Source organism: Phascolarctos cinereus, unplaced genomic scaffold (genome assembly GCF_003287225.1).
Source record: "Phascolarctos cinereus isolate Bilbo 61053 unplaced genomic scaffold, phaCin_HiC Scaffold_2;HRSCAF=192, whole genome shotgun sequence".
NCBI classification, from domain to species: Eukaryota; Metazoa; Chordata; class Mammalia; order Diprotodontia; family Phascolarctidae; genus Phascolarctos; species Phascolarctos cinereus.
This window is the reverse complement of record NW_027555625.1, coordinates 94,055,238-94,078,207: the sequence shown is the minus strand read 5'-3', so window position 1 is coordinate 94,078,207 and position 22,970 is coordinate 94,055,238. Positions and strand designations below refer to the sequence as shown.

General features: G+C 37.3%; 1 protein-coding gene across 2 annotated transcripts in view; it reads right to left on the bottom strand.

The window, feature by feature from the left end:
• Positions 1 to 6,088: 6,088 nt before the first annotated feature.
• MSH2 (mutS homolog 2) overlaps positions 6,089 to 22,970 on the bottom strand; it is a 63,010-nt gene continuing 46,128 nt past the window's right edge. For both annotated transcript variants that reach the window (XM_021001266.2, XM_078149501.1), the window contains 6 exons: positions 18,535 to 18,632; positions 15,272 to 15,517; positions 13,889 to 14,093; positions 12,563 to 12,810; positions 9,094 to 9,269; positions 6,089 to 6,425 (listed from right to left, as the gene is read on the bottom strand). In XM_021001266.2, the coding sequence (XP_020856925.1) occupies positions 6,255 to 6,425; positions 9,094 to 9,269; positions 12,563 to 12,810; positions 13,889 to 14,093; positions 15,272 to 15,517; positions 18,535 to 18,632 (1,144 nt within the window). In that variant the 3' untranslated portion in view covers positions 6,089 to 6,254. The remainder of the gene's footprint in view (positions 6,426 to 9,093; positions 9,270 to 12,562; positions 12,811 to 13,888; positions 14,094 to 15,271; positions 15,518 to 18,534; positions 18,633 to 22,970) is intronic.

Sequence of the window (22,970 nt, the reverse complement as noted above, 5' to 3'; positions counted from 1 at the left end):
AGCAACAGTCTGCTGGAACTTCAACCAAGGCAATCCTCTTGGCATGCTGCTCAGAAATCAGGCTGTGCCATGGATCAGAGCACTTGGGTGGGACTGGAAGCTTACAGGTCCTCAGTCTGGGCTATCCCAGAGATCCTAGGATATCATAACAATTAATAGACCAAGAAAGCAGCAGGACCAGCCCAGGCACTCCCTCCAGAAATATGCAGACTGTAAGAATGAGCAAACAGAAAAAGAATCCCACCATAAAAAGTTATTATAGTAACAAGGATACTCAAGATACAAACACAGAAGAAGAGCAAAGACTCAAAGAAAAACAAAAGTTGGGTACAAATTCAATGAATATTTCTGGAAGAGGCCTAGAATCAGGAAGACCTGAGTTCAAATCTGGCCTTAGACCAAACACTTGACACTTACTAGCTGTGTGACCCTGTGCAAGTCACTTAACCCCATTGCCTAGCCAAAATAAAATAAAATAAAATAATATATATATATATATATATATATATATATATATATATATATATATATGTCTGTATGTATAAATAAAAGAAGCTAAATGACTGGAAAAGAAAAAAATATAATGTATCTCATAGAAAGAACTGACCTGCAAAATAGATCAAGAAGAGATAATTTAAGAATCACTGGCATAGCTAAAGCCAACACATACAACACACCAAAACAAAACACCTAGGCATCTTATTTCAGGAAATCACAAAATAAGACTGCCTAGATCTCCTAGAAGTGAGGATAGGTGGAGTGTTGCAAATAAAGACAACCTAGTGGTCACTTCCTGAAAGAAATCCCAAAATGAAAACTAGGAAAATTTATAACCAAAATCCAGAGCTTCAAAGTCAAAGGAAAAATACTGAAAACAGCCAGAAAGAGTTTTCAGGCACCAAGGAGCCACAGTCAGGATTATGAGAGATTTAGCAGTCACCACAATAAAGGAAAAGAGAGCTTGGAATACAATATTTCAGAAGGAACAAAGAATGATACCAGGCAGGATAAAAGAGTATGATCTTGGGGGGAAGAGGAAGAAACAGGGAATAGTCCTTAATGAAAGGGGACTTTCAAGCACTGCTGTGGAAAAGCCAAAACTACACAGAAACTTTGAAATAAACACAAGAGAAACATAAAAAAGCAAACCTAAAAGAATAATCATTAAGGATAAACTTGCTTACATTCTAATATGGAGAGATGATGCATGTGTCCCCTCTGAACTCTATTATTATCATCGGAGATCACAGAGGAAGTCTAATTACACAAAAGATCTAGAAGTGTTTCTGTTGGGTTTTTTTTTTGGGGGGGAATGGGATAGAGGTGGGAAAGATTTTTATTTTTAAAACTTTTTTTTTAGAATAAAAGCTACTGACATAGCAGGTAAATTTTAATTCAATAGCAATCATTCAACAATTTGTTTACATGTGTACTATACAAGGCACTACACTGGGTGAGGGGGAATATCAAGACTAAAAACGTTATCTCCAAGAGTTAACTACCAGAATAGAACAAGAACTGTTAGGAGCGAAAGGGCAAGAATGACAGACAGAAACCTTATGGTGCCATTTTTAATGTTTGTTATTGTCCACAATATAATACTATGACGAAACTCCTTGTAACATCAAAAAATCTGCGCGGACTTGCTGGACCAACTGCATGGAACTGCCCCTGCAATGCTGTTTCACCTAATACTTTGCTTTTGCAGTACCAATGAATAATCTCCAAAATTTTAGGTATCAATTTTGCTAGGGATTATTGCAGTTTCTTTTATCTTCAAACAGATATTACTTTGTTATTCTCTTCTTCAAGGACTCCAACAATAGACTTTTATTCTCAGTGATAATGTTCTTCACATTTTCCTGCCATTAAACATGAAAAAAGCATTAGCTTTAAAAAGCCAAGGTCTCCCATTGCATCCTATGCCATCTCCAGTCGTTCTGATCTATATCTGGCCACTGGACCCAGATGGCTCCTGAGGAGAGAGTGAAGCTGGTGTCCTTGCACAGCCCTCCCTCACTTAAATCGAAGTCTCTTGCATGTCACAGCATCACCTCCCTGATGTCATGGTCCTCGAGAACAAAGGACAAACAACATTCTGAATGTTAAGGAAAAAACCTATTTTGAGAAATTGTCATTTCTCTTAATAAATCTTCAGCGGTTCCCTATTACCTAAATTGTTCAAATTTATGTCCTGGCATTCAAGTTTCTCCACAGTCTGTAAATACCCTCCTCTTTTACACACTCCGCCATAACTTCTACACTCCAATCCAAGTAGACTCTTTTGTTTCCACAAAACACTCTTCCTTCAATTTCTGACCTTTTGAGTCTTTGTTCAAGCTATTCCATGTCATTCTTTTCTTAGGAAATTCTATGCACTTTTTATATACTCTAACTCAAATAAAAAGCAGTAGTAATATTTAAATAGTATTTTAAGGTTTGCAAGGCACTTGTTTTTTTTCTTGACCTTGTTATTTTCTTGTTGATTCCCACAATAAACCTGGGAGGCAGATACTATTATTATCCCCATTTTAGAGACAAGGAAACTAGGGCAGAGGTTAAGTGACTTGCCTAGGGTTATACAGATAATAGGTGTGGCCACATTTGAACTCAAGTCTTGTAGTCTGCAGGCCCAACACTATCCACTACACTACCTAGTAGCCCAAACCACGAAGATTTGATTATCAATTTATAATGACCTTTCCTCTTTGGACCTCACATAACACTGTTTTGCACCTATTTTTTTGTTGCTGTTATTTGTGCAAATTTTCTACCTTCTAGATTGTAGCAACCCTATCTTGGCTGTCCCTGAAAAGTATAGCAATGCCTCGCACTGAGCAAGTCCTTGATAACTGTTACCAATTTGGAAAACTAAACTTTAGGAGTGACATAGAGGCACAGGGAACTATAGTTAAAAGTTAAAAAGCTTAGGCACCATTCAATTTAGAGCTGGGTATGTTCTCTTTACATATACACTTCTGATTAGCTTAATCTGGCTTCTTATAAATTCATCCGATATGAGCCAAGAAAGCACTGTCCTGTTTACCTATTTCTATTTCCTTGTTTGTCTTAGTGAGGGAAAATCAGTTAACTAATTAGGAATATGATTGGAACACCAAAATTTCATTATACCATCAGAAGGTTCCCAAATGGCTAAAGTGAGCCTAGGATCAGAAGAATAACAAAGTAATATACTGGGAAGAGCACTAAATCTAGATGAAGAGGATCCCTGCCACTATTTTGTGTGTGACTTGTCTGACTTCACTTTTCTTAGCTATAAAATGAGGAGGTTGGACGGAATGATCTCTGGGGTTCCTTCTAGCTCTAAATCTGTGAATGGACCGATGAGCTGCATATATACAGTTCAAGTGGTCAAAACTCCCTAGAGATATTCTAGGAGACCCTCTGATGAGTAGTTTTCAGCCTTGAAAGGATTAAAATCAAGCCTAGGAAATTTTAGGTAAGAAACAGGTTAGAAAGCTCAGGTAACCATCAAAGACTTGTTAGCTTTCCTTTTTATATATACACTTCTAATCAGCTGACCAGGGTACATAGCTTTTGAATTTGCATATTTTCATTTCCCCTGTAAGTCCTAAAATGTGATTTTGAGTGTGTGGAGACAAAGGATAAAGGGGAAAGAGGAAAGTGGGTGCTGAAAAAGCACCAATGAACAGTAGCATCTACAAAACGGGGAACTGGCAATTAGGGTTTAAGTACAAACAGGTTTTGGGAACAAGGTACAAATAGGTCTTCTGGGCAGGGGGGACTGAGGAAGCAGACCCCAGTTCACCTGAAGGCCCAGGGCAAGAGATACTTCATGCCATACACACTGTTCCATCCAAAGAATACAATAAGTAAAAATAACAAGAAATTCCTGAATCAGCAGAGAGACACAATTTACAGACAAAAGCCATTTTGCAAAAAGGTTAAATGCAGAAAGACCATGAAGATAAAATGCATTTAATACTCAAGAGGCCTCCCGAGGTGCCTTTAATATACATAGAACTCTGAGATGACAAGAAAAAATTGTCCCCAAATAAATACACAGTGTACCTCAAAACACAATTCTTGTAAATGTGCTTTGTAACAAAGGTCTCTTTTACCCCAAAGATATTTTCTCTCTAAATAGCATCTTTAAGGAAAGAAAGGGAGAGAACAGCAGAGAACACCAATTACAAAAAGATACTGCATCTCTAATGGAATCTCAGAGCCAAGTTTCTGAAAACACCGTAGTGTGAATGAGCAAAAAAAGTCTTTTCTCAAAGATTATGGTAAATGGTCCCCAGCTTTCTTCGTAATAACAGCACAGTTTGGTCCTGAATCTTGAGTAACATCTGTATTTTGGGTACCATTCTGTTGTTATTGCAGATGGTGTGGGGGGAGCCTGAAGTACATTACAATTAACATAAAACACAAGCTGTCCATGACAAGGTCACAAATTGGTAAATCTTCTGTTTTACATAAGTGATTCCAATATAAAGTACCCATCATAATGGAAGGTCTGAGCTGACTCATTAGCATATTCACAAAATAAATAAAGCTTGGGTCTCAGAAAGGTTTTAAGCAGGTCTATTATGTGCCTTTTCATTTTCAAATGAAACTAGACACTAAACCTTTACAGAACTGAATTGATTTACCAGAGCTTGCTGCATTGCAAATTTTGTCCTTGGAATCAAAGCACCACATTTTTTTAAGCACCAGCAATTAAAACTGCAAGATGATTTTAATTTTAACCATGTTTTCACTCACAGTGATCTAAACAACACTCCTTTTGTCACTACCAAGAGACAGACTATTTAAATAGAATGTTAAACTCAAAATCTTCATTGCCTTTTATATGTACACTGATCAGTCAACTCTGCCTTTCAGAAGTACAATTTTTCCAAATTTTTTTAAAAAACACATTATTTACAAGTCTGCCCTATTCCCCAGTTATACAGCTTGTACTATCCAGGTAGTAAAATCAATGTTAACACCATTCACAGTTAGTACTAGGGAGGGGAGAATATGGAAAATTAAGTCCATAGAAAATCTATCAATCAAACAAGTCCCATTATGGTCATAAATTTCAGCCTACCTCTAAACCTCCAGCCAATATCGCTCTTAAGTAGCAAAACAGTCTCTGCTCTGGACAAGGTGACCTAAGGATGGCAGAAGGCAGGCAGTAGGGGTATGTGTCTACTTGCCAACTTCATTTAAATTTGTAAAAACTGGAAAACTGGTAGTGGAAGTACAGGAAGTTTACTCTTCTTACCCTTGACTGCTGTCAAATGATTAGCCAATGCTTAGATTTGAGCAGAAAACAAGCCGCATTAAGCAGCAGTAATGGAAAGAACACCGGACGGGGAGCTGGAAGACCTGGACTCGAAGGGCTGATTCTGCCAAGGACTCACCATGTGACGTGAGGCACATCTCTGAACCCCTCCTCTAAAATGGAGGAGTTGTAAGAGCTTCTCTAGGCACCATTTTTAGCTTTAATATGCTCGAAGTTGATAAAGGCCATACGCCACTTGTTTCTTTAAGTTTCTTCAATTCTAAGGAACTGCCATCTGTGACAGGGGCTGGTTAGATATTGACCACCTGGTGTCTACTCAAAGGACTGACTAGTTTTCATCTCTTTGCATAAGCATCACTGAAAGTTTGTGTCTGCGCTTCTGTGGTTATTAGTAGGTATAATGTGTCTTTTAGAAAAGTCTATATTATACTAAAGTATAATTTTTACAAATCTTCAAACCTCATATGCTCTTCCCAGGACCACATGCCCTGTACTTTACTGTCCAAAACAAATATAATTTCAAAAATTCCTTAACACCATTATAACTGAACTCCACAATCAAATCATTTTCCTGATTGTCTGAAATGCATTTAGGATGTTTCTCCTTGAGGGCTAACTGTCCCATTCTGGCCCAGGGCCACTAGTGCTTGGTGCAGTATATCTCTTCACACTGAGCAGGCAGGGGTAGTGTTTCCTGTATTTGGATAATTCAATGTTCTATGCACTCTCTTACTCACCTTTTTCTTTGTAATGAGGAGGTTGGCCTATATGAATTGCTTTTCAATTTTTCAAAATAAATGTCTACACAAGTAATTTAAAGAAACATAATACTAAAGTTTTATTCAGTAATCTGTGTGCATCCATTTCTAAACACCAAAGGAAAAGTACAAAACCTTACAAAAGCATTAACATAGACAGTGGGGACTTTCTACAATTAAAAAAAAATCTACAAATCTTGTTCATTCCACTATGGAATTTTTCATGGAGTAACTTTTAACCGTGAGATTATTTCATTCACAAAACTGTTATTTTGTGATACCACTTCAGCCTTCAGTTGTTTTAATTTGATTCTGATGCCTTCCTCAGACATTCCTGCAAAAGGCAATTCCTTTACCTTGGCCAGAAATGTCTCAATTATTTTTTCACCTTGCTGGGGGAAAAAAAAAAAGAACACACAATTAGACTTTAAAATATCTTCTCCAAATCCATAAATTGGGTTTTATTGAAATGTAATACCAAACACTCTACTCAATTCCTAGAGAAAATGCATGCTGGTGACTAGCACAGTTATCAAAGTCCTGGGCCACTTAATGAGCTCAGTATTTTCAGGTTAAAGGCTCATTTCAAAAGCAATTATAACTCACTTATGGCCCAAAGACTACATTTTTAGCAGTTTCACAGCAAAGAAGTGTCATGAGAGAAGAACTGGTTGGGAGTCGGAGAACCTGAGAATCCCAAATGTGTCATTTGCTAGTTGTGTGACCTGGCACAAATCACTTCACCAACTAAATCTAGGACCCCGAATACAGCACATTAAGGCAAAGAGAAGGAGACTATCTACAGGAGGTAAAGAGCCCCAGCAATTACTGAAGAAAATAAAAAATGCCTTCCTTCACAAAGGAACAAACTACTACTGATGCACTGAATCTGAGGAACAAGGTACCGAAACATCAGCTACATCGACTCCACACCACTCCTACCACTAGTAAAAGCAGAGTGTTTGAAAAGCATGTCAATTAACCAGAACATCTGGATTCAGCTACATAACGCATCAGTGCAGATCACATCCAATGTCTCTATCTCTTACCTCTCTCATTCTAATATAAAGAATTCTGATGTATATCATGTTTCTATCCATAGAAACAAAGTCATAAAGCTGAATACAATGGCCAGACTTTTAATTCTAAAGTAATACTCTATGACATCACCAATTAACGTCTGAACATGTAAGAATAAAACGTAGTAAGCAAAAACTAAAATTGTACCAAATGAACAGATATCACAAAATTATGTTTTTAATTTAGCTGAAAACCAAAACTATTTCTTGCATTTATTTTCATTATCAGTTTACTCTACAAGATGATACAGCAGTACTCAAAGTGTGGTCTAGGGACGCTAAGAATCCCTGAGAATCTTTCAGGGGATCTACCAGGTCAAAAATATTTCCATAATAATATCAAAGCATTTTAATTTCTAATATGGTAGATAACAATAGATACAAACCAGATAAACAAAAGCTCTCTGGGTCTTTGAGATATATAGACACACACACACACACACACACACACGTGTGTGTATATATACATACATACATGTGTGTATATATACATACATACACATGTATATATATGTAAATATGTGTGTATATGTGTGTGTGTGTGTGTGTGTGTGTGTATATATATATATATATTTTTTTTTAGAGTGGAAAGGAGTCATAAGAACGAAAAATTTGAGAACCACTGGATAACTCAATTGTACCCTCCTTTTCAGTGTGTGTGTATGTATGTGTTTCCATTCATGGAGCCTGGAAATACTCTGCCATACTCCTTTCTATCTAAATTCTTCCCATCCTTTAAGGTCTAGCTCAAGATCAAACTCTTCTCCATGAAAACGATGCTGTCATCATCTTCTTTTCTAAGTTATTGTCTCTACCAAATTAGTACATCTGTTGGATTCTCCACTGAAGATATACCAGAACATCTCTCAGTGGGGTATACAGATAACCCCTGGATTCTCTAAGGTCGCATTAATAGGTATAGTCCGACAGGGTCCATCACACTGGCAGTTTCAAGTACCGGCCTGGCAACAATCAGATCATGTATCAGAGAATCACTCTGCCTGAGCAACACTCTGCCTAAGTTCAAAAAGGCTTATTATCACCAAAAGGTGCATAGTTTTGTAAGCTTCTCTACTAAAGTATGGAGGGATTACACCCTATGTTGGTAAAGGAAGCATACCAATGGATGAAATTATAATGTTTACAATACTGTCTATTCCTTAGGGCAGTTTTGTTTCCTCACATAGAGATGATCAGCGCCTTGGGGGAAAGCACCCTGATTTAGTCCTCTTTAAGCACCTTCACCAGTGTCCTGGGCAGAGGTAAGTGGTCCAACCCACTTCTCACATCACTTCCCCAAGACCTTGCGTTTATTCTGTACAGATTTCATAGGTACTTTTCTATATATATGATGATTCCCTCAAAAGAATGTAAGAGGTTGTTTCATTCTTACTTTGTATCACTAGCACCTTGCACACAAAAGGTACTTAATAATGCTTGCTTAATTGATCTGTACCATTCCTTTCCTAACATTTATCTGGCTCACACTTAGATCAATGCAGGGGTGTAGCACATTTCTCCATTTCTGAAGTTTTCTTCTTTGTTTTCTCTTCCGAACACATACAGATCTATGAGAAGGAGAAAGGTAGGACTGCCCTTTCCTGAGGGGCTCCAGCCCTGCGTACTTTACTTTGGACTTGCAAACTGTCCCACAAGCAGCCTTCCCCAAATATGCACACTCTCCTCTCCCCTAGGCCATTTTCCCATCTCCCCCATTAGAACACAAGCTGCCTGAAGCTTGAGACTGTCTTTCACGTTTGTTTTTGTGTCCTCAGTTCTTAGCACATAGTGAAGCGCTTAATAAATACTTGATTTACTGTTTTATATATAGCAGATTCTATAGAAGCTAATCATTATTCACTGAAATACCTCATGATGGAAATAATCATGCATTCCGGGGTGGTAATATGGTGACTGTGGTGAACTTCATCATGCAGTTAGTCTTATCAGCTTAAGTAACTCGATCGACAAACTGACCAACCTCTCTCTCGCCGTAGCATCTCTTGGCTGCTGGTTCTGTTTCATCAGATTCTTGAGGCTTCCCAAAATGCTGGAATTCCTCTAGTTCCAGAGCCTTCTGTTTGGCATTCTCTATCACATGCTTAGGAAAATTAGCAAGCTCTGCAACATGAATCCCAAAACTCTGATCACAGACACCTGTAAGAAATCAGAGGGGCAAAACAGCAGCTTACAGAACTGGAATTAATCCTTCTTCACGTACCATTAGAAAATCTAACTATATATTAAAAAAGCTAGGCAATGATCCTGACCAAAATAAAAATGAGCTTTTAATTAAGCTTCCTCTAGAAGGCACAGGTGATTATGACTTAGCATTCATATCACCCTTAAAAACGATTAATGAGAGGATAAGAAACACCACCAAAATACCAAATCTCTTCTTGAGCACTGTCTCTGCGCTAAGTAAACAGCCAGAGAAAAGAGCTGACTTGCATTAATCCAACCAATGTTCCTAGGAAACACTTTATGAAGACCTAGTTGTAGCATCTTCATGTCAAGGAGGAGAAAACTGAAATACTGAGCTGAATAAATTATTGGTCCATGTCATCAGTCTGGGAAAGAGAGAGCACAGCAGGTGAGGAAGGCAGTCCACCTGAATCAGCAAGACCTGGGTTAAAGTCACTTAACCTTCTCATACCACTTTCCTCATCCATGGGTAGGGGGTGAGAAGTACCACAGAGGGAGAGACAGGATTGGAATCTAGAGCCTCCAAGTCTCCTCCAAGCTCCAAATCTATGATCTCCTTTCAAATATTACTTTATCTTCTAATACTAGTACACAGAAAAATAAGCATGTAGCTTCAAAAGTCTCAGGGGCTAAACTAGATGACTGATTACTTTTGAGAATGGAAGCTTCCTGTCCTAGTCATTATCATCATCATTACAAAATGACATCTAATGGGCTCATTCAAAATCAAATGCCTATCTTTTGGATATAATAGTGAACACTGTACTAAGCCCTGCTCTGATGCCTTATGATGGCACAGAAGTAACCCTGAAAGCTATGCCAATGGAGTGTAAAACTTGGTTTCTTTTGCCAAGCTGTCTTAGGGTAAAGTACATCTCACTGACAGAAAGGACAACCCAGTACAATACATAGATTCATCACAATAGATTAAAGACTTGTTGATTAAATTATTGGCCAATACAAATCATGAAACAAAGAAAAATAAAAAATGCCCCTCAGACTTGTGCAAGCCCCTTATACTTCCAATAACAGGCCAGAGGACATTAAGAATCACCATTTTCAACAGAAAGGTATAGATAATATAAGACCCATGCCTGTTTTCTGAAAATATAAAAAGTATTTGACTCAACAGGGCAAAACAGTCTTAAAAGTTCTCTAACAAGGAATCCAGCAATTAGACTATGAGACTTCTGAATAAATGTAAGGGCAGTGATAACTTTCTTCAATGACTTTTCTAATACAGTCTCGAGGTATAAAATAGTGAGGCATGCTTGCCAAAAGTTCATCATTGTCATGGAGAATGACTTGAATGGGATCAAAATGGGAATAGGGGCTCTTTATTGATGAAGGCCTCCAGACACTCCTACTCATGGATGACACTGTGCTGATGACAGCATGAAGCTCCAGAAAGAACATTATAGGGTTTCTCAATGAGATCCATGATTAATCAAAAGAAATAGGCCCAACAAACTATAAAGGAAAAACCAAATGAAGGAAAAATGCCTGTGACATTACAGTTGGGCAATGTCATGGGCATTTTTAACAGTCTATATACTATATACCTAGGAAAGGAGCCACAGATTGACACAGGACCCACAAAGGAATAGGAGAGTAGGCTAAACTGCACAGTATTTTTTCAATAACCTCAAGATGCTCCCCAACACAAAAAAACTGATCTTGTTAACATCACTATTCTCTCCAAGTGATGCTGTATGGCTAAAAATCATGAAACACCCCAATATCCAAGTAGTGAGTGATCCAAACAGCAATGGAGAAATGCATGGTGGGTGCAAGTAGGCTGCAATATATTTTTAAGAATGACTTACGCACAAGAATGATATAAAGGATATCATCCAGGAAATATAGGATTACAAAAGAAGAAGGGAGAGTCATATAGTGAGAGAGGGATAACAACGAAACGAGCCTAGAGGAAAGCTTCCAGCATACTGCATAGATTTTCTTTGGATGACTTATGGAAGAACAAAGATCACCTGGTATAACAAGGCATGGATGGGTTTCAATCTGGAATGATGGAAGAAATACCTGCATCAATGAGATCTTCGTTTCTTTGAGGTACCACAGTGTAACAGTGACGAGTAAAATCATCACTTGCCAATTTCACCAATTCTTGTTTTGGAAAGGCTGTTTTCTGGCATTTTGAACTAATATTTTTGTGCTACTCAGACACAATGTAATTTGATTTAAATTCCTAACAGACCATACTACCCAATTCATACAAGTCAAATGCCAACAAAAAATACATGTAATTATGTCCACAATATCAATTCAAGCACAGTCACTCATAAGGATCACCTATGAAGCATAAGTCACAACAATAGTGGGGAAAATGTTGATGATCTGTCTTCCTTTTTGGCTCGTAAATGACCAATAAAGAAATATAAACATGGCTATCTGATGAACAGATTGTAAAAGTATGATGACTAGTGAAAAGCTTTAAAGTACAACCTGGAATATTAACTTCATCAACGATTCTGGTGATCTTATTAGGTAATATCTACATCAGAGATGACAACTTTTACTGAAGGAATAGCATACAAAGGGCAAGTTATTCACTATAAGGGCAAAACAATTTCAGACATTTCTCTGCCTCTGTGCAGCTTTAACTGAATCAAAGAATGTTAAAGGATCATGGAAACAAAAATTTTACTACAGAAGAGCAGCTCTCAACATCTGAATTTGATGGTACAATAATAACTGTGGTTATTCAGTATGTAATTCAAATGAAAATTTGAAATTCACTTAAATTCAATAAGCAGTGAAGTGCTTACTATATACCAACATTAGCTGGTATACAGTAAGCCCCAGCAATACAAAGCCAAAACCAAAATTGCCTATCTTCAAGGATCTTATAATCTACTGGGAATACACTGATAAGAGAGGCTGTGGAACAATCTCTGATGGCTGAAAAATAGTCTCATCTTAATTATATTTTGGGGGACATTTGGGAGATTCTTGCCTGGATATAAAGGTTGGGTAGATAAATTAGGGCTCTGCCAAGTCCTCTTTTCATTTTTTCCTGTTAATCCTATACCCGGTGTTTAGCACAATGCCTCGCACACAGTAGGCGCTTGATAAATGTTTACTGACTAACTGACTGACTACTCCAAAACAATTCACATTTCCTTGAGAAGACAAGACAGTTACTGATGAGCTCACAAGAAGTCATTTCCCCTGGTCACAAAGGACACACAACAGCTTTGTCATCGACATTAGTACAATCTCACCTTTCTTCACTTGATATAGCATAGTTAACGTCTCATCAGTAGTTAATGCTGAAACGTGCAGATTATTCACTGTTGGCAACTGGTCAGCCAATGCTGTCAGTTCATGAAAATGAGTAGCAAACATACAGAAGGCACCTATCTTAGTGGCAATATACTCCGAAATAGCCCATGCTAACCCAAATCCATCATAGGTAGAAGTTCCTCTTCCCAGCTCATCGATGATTATCAGGGAATCTTTGGTTGCAGACCTAAAAAATAAAATTATATTAAGCTTTTCCATAATATAGTTTTATCAAGGCTAATACTTCTAGGTGAAAGACACATGTGGTAGGGTATACAAAGAAGCCATAGCACGTCCGCCCACAAGAAACTTACCATCTAGTTGGGGAGACATGATACACACATAAAAAGTAAGAGTTAAGACAAGAGAAGTGTCGAGGCAACATGTAGTTCACTGCCAAATGAAAGGCACAGAAAATAACTTCTGAAGGCAGCTCAGAGAAAACAGATACAATCTGAAGTTAGGATTATTAAAAACAAAAACAAAAACTCTCCTACAAGTGATAAGATTTAAGCTGGGTCTTAAGAAATAGGTAGAATCTGGACAGCTAGAGAGAACAGGGGGAAGCCATTCCAGGCAGACAGAACATCAAGATTAAAACACAGCAGTGAGAAAACACACAGTGAAACGATTAATTGGCATGTCACTGAAAGCCAATATGAGAAAGTCTGAAATTCACCACAAACCCTAAATGCATTTTCATAACTATTATACTTTCACAATAATAAAGATCAAAGAACACATTCTTAAAAATATATAAAAGATTCAGAGTTACTGGATAAAATAAATTCTGACAGCTATTTGAAGCTGTACCTTCAAAGAGGCTTTTAAAATAGATGGGTGTGAGTATATTCATGGGGAAATAACCCTTTATTCTTAACTGGGAGAGGGGGCAGGTCAGGCAAGAGGGGAAGATGTACCTCAAGGTCTGCAATATACACAGAGATACAGAGATGTCAGGGACAGAACATAAATCTATTTTAAGCTGTTTGTTTTACTTTTCCACAAGTCAGTAACAGCAATCTAGTATCTTGGTTTCCTTTAAAAAACCCTGAAATTCCTCTGAGCTGAACTAAGGGCAGAGGGATATTGGATAGGTCTTTGAGAGAAGAGAACAGGGACCAAGTATAGTACTTGAGGTGAATGCTCAGGACAGGGGGACCCAGGAGAGAGCTAAACTTTGTTTGCTTTATGCCTGTGGTATTCCCTCATGATATTTCCATCTTTAAAAAAAAATTAAAAAATCAGAACCCGAATCTGTTTACCTGAGAATAGAAGCCGTCTCTAGCATTTCTGCCATGAACGTAGACACACCTTTCAGCTGACAATCCCCTGCTCCAACTCGAGCCAAGATACAGTCCACAATGGACACTTCTGCTGAGTCACATGGCACAAAACAGCCGATTTGAGCCATCAGAACTATTACTCCAGTTTGACGAATGTATGTTGATTTACCTCCCATATTAGGGCCTGAAACCAAACGTTAAAAGTGAAACACAGTGCTGATGTCCTGCTGCTAATATGCAGAACATAGTAAGAATCCAAAAAAAAGGATAACTGAAAATTGTGAAGTGGGTAGATGAGACACAGAAGTCAGGCTGACTGGGAATTCTAGCTGTACAACTAAACGCTTGCCAATTCCAAGTTCTCTGCTCTAAGGGCAATATTGTGCAATGTGTCATCATCTGAAAGATTTAAAAAATTTTGTCTCACTAGAAAGAGTACTCTACAATTTAGCTAGTCTAGAAAGTCATACAGAATTTATCTAACATTTTTAAGATGTAAAGACTGAACAGAGAAGCAGCACAGATATCAGTAATTATAGACCAAGGATAACTAAAGAATGTTCTTTATGTAAATGGATACACAAGGACCCATTACTTCAAAATAGATAGGAAACCCACAGACCTGAACACAACAGTAGAGCATGAGCCCAAAACCAACTGCTGGAACCATGCATTTTTTCTTTGAAAAACAATAGACTAGGAGAGATGTCCTAAGACTGGAGATGAAGAATGACACCTCAATTTCAATGAGAATGCCTTTATGTACTAGAAGCTATCATTAAGAGGACTGCTTGTTGTACTTCTTAATTAAAATGACAGATCAAGGAAACACTGAACAGAGCTGAATTTCAATAATACATTTGACAAAGACTCTCCCATTCATCCTGTGGAGAGGTATGGACTATGTGAATGTGAAACTGGCTTAATGACCGACCCCAAAGAGCAGCCATAAGGAGTCAGGCATTTTGGGGAAAGGTCTCTGGAGTATCCCAGGACTTGTGTCCTAGATCCTGCTCAATCCTTTAACAGTGATTTGACGGCAAGCTTATCATTTGCTATGATATGAAGTTGGAAGGAAGAACTAATATCTTGGGTAACCAAAGCACTAATTCATAAAAATGCTCTAAGGTCAAAGGCATGGAATTTTTAAATACCTGAACATCCTGAAATAAGAATTCTACAGGAAAGCAAAATATTTTCTTACAAACTTGTAAAATAGTATTTCGAGACAACAATAAATAATATGCTTTTGTTCAAATGTCAAGAACTATAATTTTCTTAATATTTAATTTTCCAAAGAAAAGTTTTAAATTAATATTTCTTATTTAAAAAAAAAACCTGAGAAGTAATGCAACTTTTTACCAGTAATAATGTGGAACATCTGCTTATTTTTCTCAAAGTAAATGTCATTGGGAATAAACGCAACTTCATCTTGAACTTCAACACAAGCATGTCTGGAACCTTTCAAAATGATTTTTCCTTGTCCCTTTTCCAAAATGACGGGACGTACATATGGAACAGGTGCACCATTTGATACATGAGCAAAACTGACAACTGCATCTAGTTGAGCTAATACATCATTCAGTGTCTGCATTGGTTCTACATAGCCTGCATAAAAAACAAATATCCCCCCCCCCAAAAAAAAATGTTTAGTCATAAATATAGAACATGACAGCAAAGCAAGTAAAGAAACATAACTGTCCCAATCTGAGTTCAATTTGCATTTCTAAATTTATATACATTATCTAAATAAAGTATAAACTAATCAACTCTCCTATTTACTAGAATGATACTTTATTTTTTTAAAAAGCCTAAAAAATCAATTTGAAATGAAAAACTAAACTTTATCTGTTGCCCACTTAAGGAAAGACTCCCCTCGCCTCTTTCAGAACACATTTCAAAACATTAAAAAATTTTTGGTGATTACTGCTGCATGCCTGGATCCAGTATATATCATCAATTTGAGCACTCCTTCTGATTCAAACAACAAACGTGCTGGACATAAAAAAATGAAAAAGAATATCGCCACCTTCAAAGGGGGATCACCTCCTATTATTGTTGTCAGATAAATGAAAAGATGAGTATAGTAATATAAGGTAAAGTGTATTGAGGCATAAGGTGTATTGAGGCATAAGAGTCCAATCTCTAGGAAAATTTAAAGAGAGAAAAATCATTTTGAGGTGGAGGAATAATAAAAGACTTCATAGATGTCTGAGCTCTGTCTGTGAGGAAGAAAACTTTGACAGAAGCGAGACAGAAGTGAAAAGAGCATCTTCCAAGCACTGGGAGGTAGAAGGAGAGAAGGAAGAAGGAGGGAAGGGAGAGGAAAGGGGGGAAAGAAGGAGAAGGTAGAGAAGAGACAAGGAAGAGGAAGGACATCAAAGTCCTGAGAGTCGAACCCTCTTCATTTTACAAATGAAGAAAGTGAAATTTTTTGAGGAAATAAGAGGTCACATGATTTGCTCCCAGACGTCAGGTGGTGGTCCTGCAACCAGAGGACCGGAAGCCAGGTCTTTCTGACTCCAAGTGTAGCCACCTCTACTGGTAGGGCAAAAAGACCATTATCATAACAGGTCTTAAGTATATTTGAATGCTTTAAAAATGAATAAACAAACTTTGATTGGATAATGGCTAATACACTAGAGCACATTAATGTAGTGGAATATTATTGTATGATAAAATAAGATATGAAGGGTTTTGAGAAGCCCAGGAAAACAACATACACAGTGACTATAGCAATGTACAAGGAAAGAACAACAAAAAAAGGCAGAAAAACAATATTACACAATTATAAGAAGTAAGCCTGACCTCAAAGAAGAGATAAGAAAATGTCTACTTCCCTCCCTTTTTTGCAGAGGTGTAACATGCTGCAAAAATGAACAGACTTGGTTGCTGTGTTGATAAGTTTTACTAAAATGCTTCCTCTAATCTTTGTTAGAAAGATTAGCCCTCCACAAAGGGATGGAAGAGGGAGATATTTCAAAGTAAACAATTTAAAAACCAAAGATATCAATTAAAAATTGAAGAAAAAAAGAAAGTATATCCAGTTAAGACTATGATAATACCTTCTCAAACATAATAAAACTATAAAAATGAAAATAAACAAGAGTATCCAAAGCCAACACTCAACAAAAATCTGTTAATTTAACTTTTTAGAGAGACCCTGACTGAACGCTACCTATACAGGTTTAATTCAGGGAGGTCAAAATTCAGGAAATAATCCTGCTAGAAACTCACTGTGTAATAAAATTAAATGTCTATTTAATGACACTTAAAATGTATCTTTTCAAATAAGTCATTTTCACAGCCATAAATAAAGCATTTCAAATGGAATAACAATTAATATGTTGTACCTCTTCCTTCCTTTCATTACTTGTTTATTGAAAAAGTCCCTATTTACCCTTTTAGAATATTCAATAAAAGTTAAATTCTTAAGACTGGATGGGACAGGCAGGGATAGTGTATATAATTCTGCTGTTTAGTATAATACTCAAATATTAATGACAGATCCCAACTGATGCCACTTTCCTTAATTACAAAGTAACCATAGCTTTGAACTTAGTCTTCAAATCTTTAGTGAATTTTCAAATCTTCAGCTCAAAAGCCCTGCAGAATAGTACATCTGGCTGAAATAAAGTTTTCTCTTTTATGTAAATGACACACAGATTTCAGCTCTATATTACCTTCGTAACATTAAAAAGGACTGGAATTTGGCTGTATAAACTAAAGGTGTATAGCATCTGCCACAGAGTGGCTCTCAAGACCATTCATGTCTACAGAGTTTTCTAAGTACTTTCCTTACAACAACCTCTTGAGGACGATTGTGCAAGTGCTGCTGTACCTTCCAGTTTAAAAACAAGACAATAGAAGGCCTAGAGGTCATGGTACCTCTCCCAGGGTTACTCTGCCATCTTAGCTGGGACTGGTACCAAGTCCAAGAATTACAACTTTTAACACTGCCTCTGATGTGCTGGTGCCTTCAAGATTCCTATTCCACTAGAAATGTGTTACCATCAGTGTGGACAATCCTCCAGTGTGCACATCGCCAATCTATCTGTGCCACTCATGGCGTGGGACCCTTGTTCAAGGCCTTTCCTATATTTGAGGCAGGGACTTAACCCAATGTGCTGAGGGACGGTCTTGCTTTTCTTCCAATTTCCAGAAGACGACATGTGAACATAGAGACTTTCTACTGGTTATGCTTTCTTCTCATAATTATGCTCTTGATGTGTGTACAGATTATTATTAAAAAGTTTTTTGTGGGATTGTAATGTAGGCAGATAAAATTTCTTGTTTCACCTTTTTTCCCACCTGTTTCACAAAAGCCTGCAATCTTTCTACATACTTTCCAGTTTTCTCCAAAAATACTCTCCATTTCAACTGAATAATCTACCAAAAAGGAAGCTGCCTAAAAGTCAATTTTATCTAAAATTTCTCTCCAATCTAATTTTAGGTTTTTCTAAAACTTTTGTTTTCTTCTTACTAATACATAATACAAACTAAATAGTCACTGTGTAATTCAGTTATAAAACCTTCTCTTTGTACATAAAACTGAAATTTCTCCTGCTAAACGAAATTGCGTTTTGTATTCAAACAATTACAGGTATTGTTTTGTTTATATTTACCAGAAGAAATGTTGACAATTTCTTTAACAATGGCATCCTGGGCTTCCTCATACTCTTCTCTAATTTTGAGGTACTCATCATTGTAGGCAGCCAATTTGCTGGAAATGAAAATTAGAGAACTGTGAAAATTTTTTAATTATCTTTTAATAACTGTATTAATCATTACACTATAATCGCAATAAGGTTTGCCCAGTACATGGAGAGATGTATGGTCTAAGAAGACTGGAAAAGTGGGAAGGAAAGGACTTTGGCAACATGGACAGACCTTGACTTTAGAAACATCACCCTGACAGTTATGTGGAGGATTAGAGCATGGAGAGACTTTAGGCAGGAAGAACAATTCGAAGATAAGCATTTCATAAGACAAAAAGAAATATTAAAATAAAATCAAAAACCTGAAAAAAACAGAAAAAATGTAATGTACCTCACAGAAAGAACTGACCTGAAAAACAGCTCAAGGGAAGATAATTCAAAAATCACTGGACTAGCTGAAAAGTTAAGACTAAAAGAGCCCAGGCATCAGATTTCAAGAAATCATAAAAGAAAACTGCATAGATCTCTTAGACAAAGTAGAAATAGAAAAAAATCATTGGTCATCATCTCCTAAAAGAAGCCCCCAACTGAAAACTCCCAGGAGCACTACAGCCAAACAAGGAAGGGATGGATGGAATGGTTAATACTTGAGCTTCACTCTCACCAGCACTAGTCAAAGGAAGGAAAAATATACACACAGACATACATACACACACACATTTGGATACAGAAGTATATTTCACTCAACAGTGACAAAGGAGAGAAAGAAGAGGTAAGAGGATGGATCAAGGGAAGGATAAGACCTAAGCAAAACAAATCTAACTAAAGCTATATAGAAATATTCATAGCAAGCAGCGCTTTTTGCAGTGGAAAAGAACTACCCTCACAGAGCTGACAATCTAACGGGACAAGACAACAACAAAAAGAAGCTGAAAGTGGTGGCATGGGTAAAAGTCCAGAAGAATACAGCCAGATGGGACATAATGAGATGGCTGCCCCAGGTACCCTTTTTAAATGGAAGATCTAGGAGGCATTCTCAGCTGTCCCCCTTGTCCTGTCTCTATTCAGAGGCAGGGAAGGGCCTCTAGGGCAGGGGATACTAAGGAGGCGTGATTTTCGTAACTGATATTACCTTGCAGGATTATGAGATTTAATTTAAAGAAAAGAGAATGCACTAAAAGTTGTAAAATATCAATTCTATGACATGAGGAAGGCTGGTTTAGTTGTATCTGTGCGTGAGGAAAATCACTTTGAAGGATGGAATGAAGTGGGGAGAAACTTCAGGCAGGCAGGCAGGCAGACCAATTAAGTAGCTGCTGCAGTATTTTAGGTGAGAGGTAATGAGGGTCTAAATTAAGTTAGGAGCTGTGTAAGTAGAGAAAGGATCAGATGCAAAATATGTTGTAGAGACAGAAATACATAGACACAAAGTAGCTGAACCTTTGAGGGTATGACAGTAATAGCAGGAGGGACCAAAAAAGACCTTCTGAAGAAGGAGCTGCTTAAGCTGAGTCTTAAAGGAAGCAAGGGATTCTAAGGATCTGAAGCTGTGAAGGGAAAGCATTCCAAGCACAGGAAAAACCAGCACAACAGCATGAAAACAAGAGATAAGAGTTTTGTGGGAGGAACAATACATAGGACAGTTTGCCAGGAGCAGCATGTGCAGAGGGCAGCAGAAAGCAAGCCTGGATGGGTAGGAAGAGGCTTTGTTGTGAAAGGTTTTAAATGCCAAAGGGCTTTATATCTGATCATGGAATTAACAGGAAGCCATTGGAGGTTACTGAGGAGGAAGACAACATGGATAGACCTAGGCTTTAGAAAAAGCACTTTGGCAGCTATGTGGAGGATGGATGAAAAAGAGATAAAGCAGGAAGAACAATTAGAAGGCTGTCAGGGGAGGGGGAAAAGGGCGGGCCTGAACTAGAGCGGTGGTTGCCCAAGAGCAGAGAAGGGGACAGATGTGAGAGTTGCTGCACAGAAAGAAATTGTAAGTTTGGCAATTAATTAGATAACATGGGGTGAAGAGTCAACAATGACACTAACATTATAGATCTGAGCTACTGAAAGTTCAATCAATAGACATCTCAAAAGACAGGGGGAGAAATACTTTGACTGCAATGCACATGAGATAAACTTACCAATTTTGGTTAAGCTCATTATGAACCAACAATGTGGCCTTGCAGCCCAAAAGGTCATTGAAACTTTACACTACATTATCAGAGTATGTCTAAGACAAGTGAAGTAACAGCCCTCCTTAGCCCTAGAGAGACCACTTTTAAAAGTAATCTGCTAAATACATGGACCCCAAAAAATAATAAAATTTTAAAAAGCAAATTTATGGAGTCACATTTTAGAAGCAACATGGACTAACTGGAGTATATCCACAAGAGAATGACTAGGATGGTAAACAGATCTGGAAACTCATATGAAAAAAAAGGCTAACACCTAGAAAAGACTAAAGGAGGAATCAATTACTCTACTAGCTTAAAGTTACATAACATTTTTAGAATTTGCAAAAAACTTTCATCACAACAACTCTATATAGTACAGTAAATAAATTATTTCCCATGTTAAAGAAAAGATGGATCAGAGAAATAACTGACAGGGTTCACACCAGGGTCAAGTCTAGGTCATCCTGAGGCAATCCCAGGGCTCTTTCCACTACAGGGCCATGTGAAGCATCCCCTACAAGAAATATTAAAGCTTATTCTGCTGGGCTCCAGAGGGCAGAAACAGAATCAGGGAGTATCCAAGTATGAGACAGCTCTTGGTTTGACACCAAGAAGAACTTCCTAACAATGAGAACCACTGAAAATAGAATGAACTATAAAATGAGGTAATGAATCCACATCGGAAGTACAGAAACAGCTACTTTATCAGGAATGTTACACAGGGGGATCCACAAGATGAGAAGAAATTAGGCTGGAGGATGAATTTTAAGGGCTCTTCAAATTCTGAGATTCTACGGCAATTTATTGGCATGATCCTGCATTACAAGGTTTTTAGCAATCATGAATTAACGAAGTGGTAATTTTAAAGTTCACTGCCTTCTTTTTATTTTTTATTCAATAAACAATGGGTACTTGCTATATGAAGAAAATAGCATATTGGCTCTTCTACCTCTATATTTTAAAAGCTCACATTATATTAGGATATTCTATCCCCCTCAAAACTGCATATAGCCTTTATACTCTGCCTCAGCTCCTCTAAATGTGGACAAAGCAGCTATTTTATTTCCTTTACACCAGTACTATTTAAACTCAACTCTGACCTAACCTAACTGGCAATATTCTTTGGTTTTAGGTTCTCTTTAATCACATAGCTACATTTGCCAACATTCTTTCTTCACAGTGAAACTGGAAAAGGCAAAGCACTGAAGAAACAAAAATATACTGAAGAAATAACAAGATGACCCACTGCGGGTGAAAAAGATGAAAGATGACTGCCTTTGTCTTGGGCACAAAACACATTAGAGTAGTGCCTTGGAGAGACTAACATAGGACAATGATGTACATAGATGGCTTTCAGAGTCTTATGTCAATATAAAAATAAGGTACGAATTTAGTCAAGTAGAAGGATCCTGAATACTACTGATTTCTCAAAATAGAAGCTGGATATAAATTTCAAATTAATTTCTGGGGGCTGCATTTTTAAAAATCCATTATTACACCTCCTTTTGAATTTATTCAAGTTCCTAAAGAATGGTTAGTTTAAGGTACACTGATACATGAGGAAATATTCATGTCTGCTGAACTTTGTAAAGTTCGTAATAATAAAAAGAAAATTCTAAAAAAATCAAGTTCTGGCACCATAAAATGAGGAAACAATTTTGTTACTTAATCCCAAGACAACCTTGACAGTCAGCAACATGAAACAGAAGCACCGGCTAAAGATGCCAACACCAACCCCTTATGGGAAACAGCTTTGCAGCAGCATCATAGTCAATTTTTACACAGCAGGCAAACACTTATTTTATATATATTAATTACTTAGTCCTCACAACAATCCTCTGAAGTAGGTAGTTAATATTATTAAGTAGTCAATAGTTAATATCATTCTTTTATAGATCATTAACTGGGTCAGACTCTGTCTCCTTATCTCTAAAAGGAAGGAGTTGGACTCAATACCCTCTAAGGTTCTTCTAGCTCTAAATCGGAAAGAATGCTAGATTTGAAGCAAAGAGACCTAGATTCAAAATTTGACTCTCTTTTGCTGTTGATTCAGAACAAATTCATTAACCTCTCTGGGCTCCAGGTTCTTCCTCTAAGTGGGGATAACAATGTATCCACTATCTCACAGGGATGTTATGAGGAAAACATTTTGTAAACATTCAAGTGATACAGAAATGAATTATTATACTGACTGGTAGACTCAAGGACTGAAGCTGTCTATTCACTACACAA